Source organism: Brassica oleracea, chromosome C8, assembly GCF_000695525.1.
Source record: "Brassica oleracea var. oleracea cultivar TO1000 chromosome C8, BOL, whole genome shotgun sequence".
NCBI classification, from domain to species: Eukaryota; Viridiplantae; Streptophyta; class Magnoliopsida; order Brassicales; family Brassicaceae; genus Brassica; species Brassica oleracea.
In genome coordinates this window covers 28,927,044-28,940,319 of record NC_027755.1, presented here as the reverse complement: position 1 = coordinate 28,940,319, position 13,276 = coordinate 28,927,044, and the positions used below count along the sequence as shown (strand labels likewise).

The window sequence follows — 13,276 nt, the reverse complement described above, 5'->3', positions numbered from 1 at the left end:
TGCAAAATAGGGGTCGGAAAGATGACGTGGCACATCGTGGAGAGTTTTTCTTCTACTTTATTATTATAGATAGATAAATAGCAAGGCAAAGAGAAATATTAACATTTGGTTATATTGTCGATTGAAAAAAAAATGATCAAAAACTTTAACTATGAAAGTTCGATGGAAGATTTTGCAGGAGAAATGCAAAACAAATTAGCTTTCTAAACTGATAAAGTATAATTAGTTATGAGGATATTGTAATTTTTACCATAAATTTGAGTTTTTATAGATCAAAATTTTTATGTATTAAAGCCTTATTTTTAATTTCGTATTGGACCCAAAATATCTTAGGTACTGACCTAACGTGGAAAACGTGAAGTTTAGAATTAGGTTGCCGGATAGAAATCAAATTATTGCTACACTTGGGCTTACAGTGATACAATGTCCAGACGAACTCGGTAATAGTTAGGCTACTTACTGCTTTCTGTCAATTTTTTCGCTTCTCCTCCGACGAAGGAATATAAATGGCTACAAATATCACATTCATAGTACCACTTTTCATATCTACACTAATCACTTTTACCTTCTCTTTTAATGAAGGATAAAAGACACTTATATCCCTAGGGTTAACTAATCTAGACTTAGGGTTTAGAATTGAGGGGTGGGGTAAGATTTTTGGAATATGAAATTTAGGATTCTAATAAATATATAAATAAATATAAAAATAAAATAAAAATAGTTTCAAACATAATTTTCGATTTTCAAAAAGAAATTTTGAAAGAAAAAAAGCAATTTCGAAAAAAAATTCAAAAAAAAAATTATAAAAAAGTTAGAATTTGAAAAAGTATAATTCGAAAACATAAAAAAATTACTTTTTTTTTATTTAAATAATGTTTTATTATATATATAGAGAACAAGAGTATAAGAGTCTTTTGCCACTTAATGAAGAATCTATTTTTGAAAGTGGTACATGAAAGTGGTAAACATGAAATTTTTCCATAAAGGAAATAGATATTGAGAATAAGTGAAAGGTATTGAGAATGATTATTTTTTGACAAGGGCATACTGAGTTAATACATTAAATCAAAAGTTTTTTATGCAAGAAAACAAACATATTAATTAATGTAACATATAGATGTATAAATATATATATATATATATATATTTCAATTGGTTAGTTTTTATAAAATGTAAATATTATAATAAATCAATTTTATATAATTATTTAATATGTATATAATATTTAAAATATATTTTTTTAGTTTTGTATTTAACCTCCAAAATCTCAGGATAACAAAATAGAACTTTCATCGTTTATGCATCTATTGGGATGTGCCATGTAGTCAGACAAATGGCTACAACAGAAATCAAAAGGCTTATGTTTGGTACATGACTCAAGCCAAGTACTTCTCCAGCTTCTCTACTTCTTCTTTGCTTCCAATGTAAAGTGGAACCCTCTGATGTATCTGTCAGGTATCCCAAATAAGATATTTAGTGTACTGTAATAAGCTAAACATGAGAGATGTGTTTTGAGTTACCTCGGTGGGTTGGATATCTAGTACTCTTTGGTGGCCATCTGATCCTTTTCCTCCAGCTTGTTCAACGATGAAACTCATCGGTGCACACTCATACAAAAGCCTAAGCTTACCGTTTTTGCTCTTGGCGTCACGAGGGTACCCGTAAATCCCACCGTACAACAAAGTTCTGTGAAAGTCTCCGACCAAACTACCAATGTACCTTGCAGAGTAAGGCTTCCCACTTGGACCAGGGTCCTTAAGATCATCAATGTACTTCTTCAGTTTCTCGTCCCACATCTGGTAGTTCCCTTCGTTGAAAGAGTAGATTTTCCCTGCTTTGGGGATCTCAATGTTCTCTTGAGTGAGGACGAACTCGCCGTACATTGGGTCGAGTGTGAAGGAGAAAACGCCCTTGCCTAAGGTGAGAACGAAGATGACTGAGCTCGAGTACATACAGTAGCCAGCTGCGAGCAAGTTGTTCCCTGGTTGACACACGTTTACTATACACCTTTGTTCTTCTGAACCAAGCTGCAAGCAAGCAACACACAGCCAACATTATATATCTTTTAGGAGTGTTAGGTGAAAGGGAGAGTAGTAGTTAGTTTACAGAGGAGATATCGTCGGAGTCGTCAACGATACACTCGTCATTGGGGCTGTAGATACCGAAGATTGAACCAGTGGAGACTGCAGCGTCGATGTTGGAGGAACCGTCGAGAGGATCAAAGACGACAATGTAGTTTCCGGAGTAACTCTCTTCAACTGCTACGGGGACGTCCTCTTCCTCTGACGCAATGATCCCTGTCCTTCCACTTGATCTCAAACAGTTTGAAAATACCTGCACCATTTATTTTGTTACGTCATATACTTTGTTTCTTCGCTCCATCCAACCATTTCCATCATGTATAAACTAAGGTTTACTTTTAGTAGACTGAAGTTAAGTTGCCTAGCTTGGCAAGTTTACATATTAATCAAAATATCATAATTGCCATTTCATGAGAGTCATATGTAAACGACTTAATTAACTAACTTTTTGAAAAAGGTTACACATTAGTAACATTGTGAGATTGTTCAACCATCAGGGGATTCCACAATTTACCGATCAGAACCTAAAATGTTTTTGGAGACACTAGGAGCATGATTGGTAAGGCTATAAAAATATTTTACAGTATTTACAGCATTTTTACAATATTTGTTTTCCAATTATAGTCTTTAAATATTTTAGTGGATTCCATATAAAATCCACAACCTCTACAACGTTTTGTTGTTTGTTCATATGTTTTTTTTTTCTAAAGCAAAGTATTTAAATATTTTTGAAAAGGTAGAATTTTCTCATACCAAAAAAACATACAACTATATCAATAAAACTTTAAAACTATACACTAACCAATAATCCACTAGAACATGTGTTTCCTCTACTTAGCGTCGACATGTATGTGTATATATAGTTAAATACTGTATATAGCATGTGTTTTATTTTATTCTTTTATGGTTTAACGTTGGTTCCAAAGGATTCTGTATTGATATCCAAACTTTTTCAAAGAATATCAAAACACGTGTGAATGAAGTGAATAATAGTTGACCTCATTAAAAAAAATAAAAATAAAAATAAAAAAATAGTTGACCTCATTAGAGACGACGTCGAGCTTTTTCTGATCCTCTCCCTGAATGTTAACGGCTCCTTGAACGCCGGTCAGATTAGAGATTCCGGCGCGCTGTACAAGCGAAGCGATCTGCTTACAAGCCATCGCTATGCTCGACATCACTATCGTCAGCTCTGTATCTATCTCTCCTTTCTGCTCTTGTCTCAGCAACCAACCCGTCAGCGTCTGAAGCTCGTACCCACTCTTCTTCCTCGCTGCCGCCGGCTTAGCCTCCGCCGAAGCATCCGCTGCAACCGCCATACACCTCACTCCACCACTAGCATGATGGTTTTTTCCAGCTGCTGATCGTTTCCCGCCGGAAAACAGAGATCTCTGGAAAAGGATTTGTGGCTGAGATGAGGCTGCCACGTGGCGAGAGCTTGAGAGAAGAAGATGAGACGATGACGTTGTTGCTGCCATTTTTGTGCGTTTGTGTTTTGAAAATTTTTTAGCTGATGGGAGTTTTGTGTGTTTGGAGGTGATGAGAGAGGATCGGATTGTGAGGTGGACGAAGGATTCGATTCATGTGGATTCCACTTATCTTCTATGGGGTTGACACGTGGCATTGCTCTCACGGAGTTGAAACAAAAGTGAATGTGATAACTGGTAAGCATTTCTGCATAAGCAGGCTACACTGTTTGTTAAGGATTCAGTAGTGTTGGGCCTGATGTAAGTTTATCTTAGTCAACCCAACACCACGACACAATATAGATCTTTGTCTGTTGGAGTGGCCCTTAAACCTTAACAAACCGATGTGAATTGAGACTTCTTAAAACAAAATTATTTTATGATGGGATTGGTTTAGATTATTTTACACCAAACCGAACCAAAATTGAGCAACTTATTGGAGGACATGTATCGGCTCTTTGATTCGCTCTTAGTTAATGAGTTTCATTGTATGCGCGCGGCGTGATGCTGCATTAGTATCACACATACTAGTTTCTTACATTTTCCAAGTTACTTGTTTAGTGGAACCACAGTATATCTTGAGAAGAAAGATTGTATTGTACATGTAGAAAGTTTGGAAGTTAGAGGACAAAACTTTTGGAGATTGTTATTACAAATACTCTTCGAACATTTTTCAAGTACTTTTGGCAAAAATAATATATATATATATATATATATTATATTTTCTTACATCAAAAATACGTTTATTCAAAGTTTTGACTACACTGTTTAACTAAAACAACTTATTATACTTGATTTTATAATTTCTCCTTCAAAAGTTGTACCGATATTACTTTGAAGTTCAATGCGGACGTGAAGACATGTACATCGTACTACGCACGTCGCTTTGTTTCCAAGGAAGCCACCCACCCACCAGTGAAAGTCTTGTTAATGAAAAAGATGATCAACTAAATCTTTTTACAATAGTTTATGTATTTTTGCTTACGTTGCCTGCAATTTTTTTAAATGCCCAATTTACAAATGATAATCATTAAAAATGTTTATATAATATTATGTAGCGAATCTGAAGATTCAGAGCTTCAAAAAAAAAAATTCTTGAGATAGCGAGAACAATGAAGCTATGAATAATAAAAATTCAAAACAATGCATAGCTTTTTGGCACAGAAAAGAAACACAATTCAAAACAATGCATAGCTTTTTGGCACAGAAAAGAAACACAAATATAAAAATACTAAAATGACACAAATTAATTGTGTTATTACTAGAATGACTCATATTTTTCAAAAATTATTAGAATATTTTTCTGGTCGAAATTATCCTTACCGGCAGTTATAACAAAAAAAAACATTACCAAAGTGCCATTAGCATTAGGTCGTTGGCAGATTTTTTTTTTTTTAAATTAATCTGTCGAGTAATAAGTCTGTTTATAAAATCTGTTTAGAAAAAGAAATCTATCGTTAATGTGGTGTCAGATTTTCTTAGAAACGTCAGATTTATTTTGACGACAAAGTTAATTGTCCGATTTGAATAGAAACAGATTTATTAGGATATGTCTGGCGAATGAGGTAGCAGATTTGTTACAAATATTAGATTTTTGTGGTCGACTTATTTTCATATGTTCGCTTTATTTTCTTATGGCAGAGTTATATATCCGACTTAAAATGGTTGGCGGACTTTTTAATTTATTTGGTGGCAAACTTTTTAATTTATGTTGTGGCAAATTTGTTGACGGAAATCTAGATATATGTAAATCAAATTTAATTTAATGTTCAATTTCAATCCGGTTTATGTTAATTTTGAATCTGATTTAGTTTTAGATTAATACAAGAATTAGGTAAATTTTTGCTTACTGTCGTCATCTTTTTTCTTCTTTTTTTACTTCTTTATCAAGTTGTCATCTTGAACATTTGGTTATTCAGATTCAGATCTGTAACTTTTAGATCTAGATCTGTTAAAGTAGATGTGTAATTTCGACCTCTGGTTTTGCCATCTTTAGAGATCAAAAAGAGTTTTTAAGAAGTAAATGGTAGCTTTGACGACCGGTTGCATTTGTCATTTTACTTGAGTGATACATTAAGCTTTAAGAACTCGACCTCTTTTTATATAAAAAACCAATAATCTAATCTAACTCGACCTCTTTTTATATAAAAAACCAATAATCACTTATAGTAGTAATACAAATGTTTAATCTAAACTTGTATGTGGCCTGTGTGGAAACAAATCGTAATAATATCAGCGGTTAAACCGGTTCAATAGAGAACTATGTATACTGGTGACAACAACAACACAAGAACCGATGCTAACTCTCTGATCCCTCAACAAGATCTTATTGGCAGTAACCCATAGGAGTTCTGACCAGCAATATTATTCATTGGTTCAAATATGACTCCCAGCCTTGTTGCTCAAGTTTCTTTCCTTTAACCATGTTCTCTGTCTAATGTCTTTCTGGTACTGACTCATCCTGACCAACCAAAGGAAACCCACAAGTCTTATTCATTCTTGTTCACTCTGACTATGTAACAAAAGATAAAAATAAGAAGAGCCTTGAGACGAGACAGTATCAGAGATCCGCAGCATCCGGATAGCAAGCAAGGCTGCGTTGGTGGAGTTGTTAATTGCAACTGTGGCGACAGGAACACCTCTAGGCATCTTTGGTAAAAAAAAGATAAAGGTTTAAGAATTGCAACCAAGTAATAGCTTAAGTGCAACATGAAACAGTGTGTACGTACCTGAACGATGGAGAGAAGTGAATCAACTCCATCCAAACAGTAGCACTTACAGGAACACCAATCACAGGCAAAGGAGTGAGTGAAGCAACCATACCTAGAAAAATCACATTTATTTCAGAAAATCTAATAATTTTGTAGGGACATGATGAGTTCATGTTTAAGACATACCTGATAAGTGAGACGCACCACCAGCACCTGCAATTATCACTTGGACGCCTCGACTATGAGCTGAGTGATTGTGAATACGCTGATACCTCTCTTGACATGTTGAAACATACTGATAAGATCCTGGAAGGATCGAATCTGTAGAACAGAAAGGGAGGGAGAAATGACGAAGAGCAAAGGGAGAAGAGAAGTGATAGAGGTAAAAATTAGGGATTGAACCCGTTGTTTGATTAATGATCGTAATCGATACGTTTCTCTGATATGTTTTCGAGTACATATAGTAGTGTAAAAGGCTTAGACAGTAAATAAAAAATAAGTAAACGAAGCCCAATTGTTGGCCCATCTTCATCAGTCCGGTTCATATCAATACTCCCCTCCTGAAGATCCAACTTGTCCTCAAGTTGTATGAACTGCTGTTGCCTTCTTGTATCTTCAACTTGTGATTGCCTCTGGTCAGCTTCATGATGATAGCAATCTCCAACTTTCGACCCTTTCTGAAAACAGCTTCCTCCATAACTATGTCTTCTGGATGTCTTTGTACCTTCTTCATGTTCATTCCATTGCCATTAAAATTAGACACCGAGACGAGACCAATGTTCTGGCTGAGACCACGTTTCCTTGACACAGAAACCATTGTACCTAGCCCACCCTTGTCGTGATCCATTTCTGGTGGCCTTGGTGATTGGAACCAATCATAGACAAAGAACTCCACCTTCTCTCTTGGATCAGAATTGATAAACAAGTAACGTCCATTTGTGTCATTTTCAGGTGTATCTTCGTTCAGTACCACTGCTGTCATAGTGTGATCAAGGAGCCACCTCGTCTGCTTGTTGTGCTTCCCATAATCTGATAATGACTCAGAGTAAGCTCTCATATCATAAGTAGAGAGTACGATGTGCCCTTCATTCCGCATCGTTCCAATTCTAGCACCATTGTCTCTCTTGTCTTGCTCCACCCACTGAACCATTCTAAGCCTCTTTTCAAGCTTTACTACTAGAGCATCGCATTTGCCATGGTTAGAATCCGCACCTTCCGCTTTCATGTGATGGACCTTTCTCTTAAACAACTCCAACTCTGAGTTAGCATAACACTTTTTCATACTCTGTTCCATCTCAAGCAAGCAACATTTTATATTGAAAACGAATTCCTAAATTTTCTCAACGCTAACCCCACCAGGATCCCATTCATAACCAATCATAGGTTCAGATCCTTCATCTCTCTACAGACGTAAATACAACGGCTTCACAGCAGCATCATAGATCACCTTCCTCATTTGCATCCATAAACCTGCAGCTCTTCGTGAGTTTTCTTTACTTAAACCTTCAAAGCGATCATTCATTAATGCACACCACATAACCTTCTCTACTAGTAGTCTACCAAGATGGTGATACTTCTCAAACCAATTTCCTGGAATCAGGCTAACGAGGCCTCCTGGTTCCCACACACGACTGTTGTAGTTAACCTGACACCACTTAGAGTAATGATCACACCCCATTGGTAGAACCAAGTCTCTTTCTGTGTCAGTCGGTGAATTCGCCCCCATTAACTCATCTGAAAGTCCGTCTGGCTCGAGTTCATTTCCCTTATGACTTCCACTTTTAAACTAAACTCTATGACCCCAACCTCGAACGGCTACTTTTCTTAGTCTCAGAGTTTGTTTGTTGCTCAAGCTTGGAGTCTCTTGTGAGATCATAGAATGTCTCCCTTGTGAAGAATCTCTTTTGCCTTTATGACATCCCAGATTTGATCCCTGAAGTTCACTCTTCTTGATGTCCTTGCCGATACCCATGGGATTACAATTTAGGCGTCTATAACTAGCATCTTTCTCATACAAATCATCAAGCTTCCACTCCTTAGCAGAATTGATGAATTGCTTCTGGTCTGTCAAGTTTATCTCAAACTCCCTTGTATCTTCCATCTTATCATCAGGACCCCAAGGATATAAACCAATCCCAAATTCTCCACTGTCCTTCGATGTAAGGCGCTCTTGTCCCTCAGATCGTTGTTCTCGTCCATCTGTTCTTACACCTAAGAATATTCTTGCACCTTTCAGATGACTCATAGATTCAGCCCTGGTGGAAGAAACTATGTCTTTTCTCCATAACCTTCGTTTCCTCACCTTATAGTTCCACTCCTGAACCTGAGATCTTCGAACTTCTACCGTCTCAGGAAGCATCACGCCCACATCATAAATAAGGGATCTTGCCTTATAGCCTGCTTCAGTCCCAGCTTCCGAGAGACATTTGAACCCCGTTTCCACGGCTCCAAGCGGCTTAACTCGCTTCCTCACCTTATAATAGTACCATCTGACAATAAGCTTTCTTGTATACTTTCTTCCTTTGTGAAGCAATTCTGATTTCTCCAGCTTGAAAAGTTCCCCATCTTTTGTAACCTTCTCATCTGTTACTATACAGCTTCTGTGAAGTCTAACTTTTGAACCGAACCTTATGAAACCCTCGTTTCTCTCGTTGCCTCATCTGTTGTTGGACCTGAGAATGATTGCCACGGCTCTTATACTTGTTTATTTCCTCCGATTCAGACTCCAGTGTTGCTTCATCCTGCAAAGACTTCATCACAGCCTCAGGATCATCATGTTCTAGCGCTTTAACCTCCTCAGCGAAGATACTATGATCCCCTATCAACGTATTAACGTGACAATCTATATCCATAGGAATATGAGAGGCAAAGGGATGCGTCTCTCGCTTCACTCCTGTATCAACGATCTGTCTCCTTCCCATGTGGATTTGCAAATCATTTTTAGTATCTCTACACCCCGAAGATTCACAGAACATTCCTAAACTCTTACAAGCTACTGCGAGTTTAATCCGTGTGGCTCTCTTCTCACAATCATTATGCTTCTTCATCTTCACAGTCTTCACTATCATACAACTCCTCTGAGATGTCTCAAGCTTTGTAAGATCTAACGAACCAGGCAAATCAAGAGTTCTTCTGGGTGACTTACTTTTCAGTGTCTTAAATCGAGATATGTGGTAGATTAGCTTGATCGGAATCCTTCTGAACCGGATACCTCCGTTGGGTTTTATATCTTCAAACCTTTTAGGGATAAAACCTTCGGTCAGCTTGTTCAGCGGAAGCTCCTCACGCAGTTTCTGACTGTCCAGTCGAAGCTCCTCACGCAGTTTTCGATCCACATCCATCTGTTTGTGTGATTGTAGTAGCTTCTCGAGCTTATCACTGAAAACCATTTTTTTTTTTAAACCTCAAGGTCGAGAGGAACTTGAGCTCTGATACCAATGATAAGATCCTGGAAGGATCGAATCTGTAGAACAGAAGGGGAGGGAGAAATGACGAAGAGCAAAGGGAGAAGAGAAGTGATAGAGGTAGAAATTAGGGATTGAACCCGTTGTTTGATTAATGATCGTAATCGATACCTTTCTCTGATATGTTTTCGAGTACATATAGTAGTGTAAAAGGCTTAGACAGTAAATAAAAAAATAAAGTAAACGAAGCCCAATTGTTGGCCCATCTTCATCAGTCCGGTTCGTATCACATACCTTCCTCCTTGTTCCCAAGGTAGCTTCTCCTAAAAGAAGAAGACAAATGGTGGTATGGGTTCATCTTCAACTTGAATCTCTTCACTTTCCTTCGTTTCTCTCCGCACTCGTGATATCAAACAGAGCATGAGGAATCTAGTTTGAACCCTAAGAAAACTCAAATCGATGAATCAAAACAGTACCATTTCTTAAAAGCGCTTCCATCAGCAGCACGTGTATAGAGGCTCACTCACTCTCCGACACCAGAACACATCACCTTTCTCCGAAGTTGATCTGAAAAACAGTTAGAACACCAGGCCGAATCCCAGAACTATGCAAGACAAGACAACCAGAGTTGAATCTAAACAGATCTAAGGTAAAAATTACTGTCGACCCTAAAATCCGACCCATTCCAGAGACTCCTCTTCACGCAGCTCGCTGAGGAACTCCAAGAGATTCGTCGTCTACGGATCTGCTCAGTCCCGCCGTGGACAGATTTGAGGCCGACACTGCCATTCCTAGGAGAAAGCTTGAGGCGAGTATGAAGTTGAGAGAAATTTAGGGATTTTTTTTTTTAATATAGCTTCTTCTAAAATTTCTGGAGGGGGTTTTGATACTTTCATTCGTCTTAAAGATTAGTCTAGTAATTACAAAAGTTTATGAGTTATTATAGTCATTACATGTATTATTTGAGTCATTATAAGTAATTTCTCATATAAAAATCATTATATAAGTTTTAAGAAGCACAATACTTTACATAATAACCATAGTTGCTTCGATAAACTTTTTGAATATCGACAAAAGCCTAGCAAGTACTTTCTTTTTTTTTGGACAAAAACCTATCAAATACTTTAATATAGATATATAAAACCATATCTAGAGGATGCTATATAGAATAAAAATTTAATTAGTATATACAAATCATTCATCAAAAGATCTTCTATATATACAATGTACTCACAAACCTCACAGCATCTTCTTCAATATACGAATTATATCCCCATCTTCTCTATATATTACTATTTACTCTTTAATCAAGTTAACTTTAAACCCCTAAAATCAATAAAGGAGAAAGACAAGAAGAGAGACCTAAAAAACAGAAACAATGTCTTATTCTTACCTCAAACTGTCAATCTTTCTCATTCTCTCATCTCTTCTTCATGCCGCTTTAGGTACGTACAGATATACTTGACCCAAGATCATGATCAAGAACACTAAGATCTTTTCCATATTTCTTATCTCAAAAATTATACTTGGTTAGACATGTTTTCAGTTTTTAGATCAAAGGAATAAACCATAGATTTTACATTTTGACTGATAACATGACCGGTTTAAGATAAACCATAGGAAAAGAAAATCATTTATGTGAACATTTCATTTTTGTTTTCTTTATGTCTATGTTTTGTATTTCCTATAGGGGAGGGAATCATTTGCGAGAACCTGCCCACGAATATATGCGCGTTCTCGATATCGGCTTCCGGGAATAGATGTTTGTTGGAGACAGCTAACGTTGCAGGAGAATACACTTGCCGGACTTCCGCGGTGGAGGTTGAAGGGATTGTAAACCACGTGGAGAGCGATGAGTGTGTAGCTGCTTGTGGGGTTGATCGGAAAACAGTGGGGATCTCGTCGGACGCAATGATGGAGGCAGGTTTCGCCGCTAAGCTTTGCTCTCCGGCTTGTTTGGATTATTGTCCTAACATTCTCGATCTTTATTTCAATCTCGCAGCCGGTGAAGGTACCATCTTGAGCTTTTCTTAAGTTTTTCTCGAGTACGTTGACATTTTCTTGGTGTGTGTAGATATGTAAATCTTATAACCTGCATATGATATGATATATTAAGACGGGGTTTCGGCATGGGCAGGTGAAACATTGGTGTAAAATGTCTACAACATTGGCGTAAAATCTCCATAATCTAATAAATTATTTAAGTAAACATAAGTTTTTATAATTGTTAAAAAATATTAATATTGTTATTAAATTGATTATAGCCTTCAAAATTTAAGGGTCGGTCTGATCGATATTCCGATGAAATATTTGAATGTTGTTATAAAAGGTCTTCATATATACTGTATATAATAAAACTTAATCAGTGTAAGTCCATTTTAATAATTAATTAGGTATACACGTTTGTATATTTATTAACTAAAAGCATAAATACCCTTCTTTTTGTTGTGCTAAAGTATTTATACCTACGTAACTGAATTTTTTGCAAAAGACATTTGTTGAGACATTGATATTCGAACCAAAAAGTGAAAACAAAACTGTATTTACGAAAATAGGAACAAAATCAAGTGATTACTGTAAATAGAAAGTTGAAACTATGTTCAATATGGCTGATTAATGAAGTAAGAAATCATATCTCTTATATATTAAAAGAGAAGCATTTGCAATAAATGTGTTCACACACATTGACACGTGTCATCCTCACAATCATTTCAATTTTAGAATGCTTACGTGTCATCTTCATAGGCATTTAGCAATTAATGTGTTCACATACTAATTTCTTTTAATCACATCATTTATAGTTTTCGGATTTTGAATGTTTGTATTAGTGAATTGACGTTATGTCCGGACAAGAACTGAATAATATCATTGTTAAAAGAAATAAATTACAAAATCATTAAGATTCACATCAACTAAAATGATGGAATTAGAATGTTTTTAGAAATTGAAAGTTTCGGATTTTGCCGAACTTGGCCTTGGTTGAGGTTTATGCATACGAAAGCAACAAATAATTGTGATTAGTTATGAATTAAGGAAACTGAGGTGAAAAATATCACACACAAAGTTGGATCTTTAGTTTAGCCAAGTATTATTTTTTTTACAGAGTTTTCATATCAAACCAAGAATTAGAAACATAATCATATTGTTAGAAAAAAAATCAGAAATCAAAAAGCTTTAAAAGAAAAGAAAATTCTCGAAATCGATTGAAAAACAGAATTCATGTACCAAATGAAGTGATCACATTATTTTCGACGCAAATCTAACCTATTTCACTCGATTTTATCATGTTTTTATTATATTTACCAATATTTTTTTGTAAGAAAGTACATGTTATTGGTTATAAACTACGATAATTTTGTAACATGCCCAAAAATATTGACACGACGCCCAATTATTTTTATTGGTATTCTTAAAGTATGGTCCAATAATTATGTATTGTATGTAAACATAAGCCAAACATATTAGTTTTACATTTATTTATTTTTCTTTATATCAGTAGAAAAAAGTAAGTCTGGGTAAAATATTTGGATCCGAAGAACCGAGCCGAACTTGATTTGAAAATAATAGTAAACACAAACTAAAACTAAAATTTATTAAGTATTCAAATGGATCTA

General features: G+C 35.9%; 2 protein-coding genes and 1 pseudogene across 2 annotated transcripts in view; 1 reads left to right on the top strand and 2 right to left on the bottom strand.

Annotated features, from left to right (window-relative positions):
* Nucleotides 1-1,219: 1,219 nt before the first annotated feature.
* LOC106312482 (fructose-1,6-bisphosphatase, chloroplastic) lies at nucleotides 1,220-3,620 on the bottom strand. Its single transcript, XM_013750026.1, has 4 exons — nucleotides 3,122-3,620; nucleotides 2,107-2,334; nucleotides 1,521-2,027; nucleotides 1,220-1,448 (listed from the first exon to the last, which is right to left on the bottom strand). Exons 1-4 carry the CDS (start codon nucleotides 3,557-3,559, stop codon nucleotides 1,377-1,379), a joined length of 1,245 nt encoding a protein of 414 aa, XP_013605480.1. The 5' UTR covers nucleotides 3,560-3,620; the 3' UTR covers nucleotides 1,220-1,376.
* A 2,138-nt stretch (nucleotides 3,621-5,758) lies between these two features.
* On the bottom strand, nucleotides 5,759-10,588 carry LOC106307808 (annotated as a pseudogene).
* Nucleotides 10,589-10,984: 396 nt separating this feature from the next.
* The window catches only part of LOC106310664, a 3,441-nt gene continuing 1,149 nt past the window's right edge, over nucleotides 10,985-13,276 (top strand). Inside the window, exons 1-2 of the mRNA XM_013747893.1 lie at nucleotides 10,985-11,107; nucleotides 11,353-11,673. Of these exons, the coding sequence (XP_013603347.1) occupies nucleotides 11,041-11,107; nucleotides 11,353-11,673 (388 nt within the window). The 5' untranslated portion in view covers nucleotides 10,985-11,040. The remainder of the gene's footprint in view (nucleotides 11,108-11,352; nucleotides 11,674-13,276) is intronic.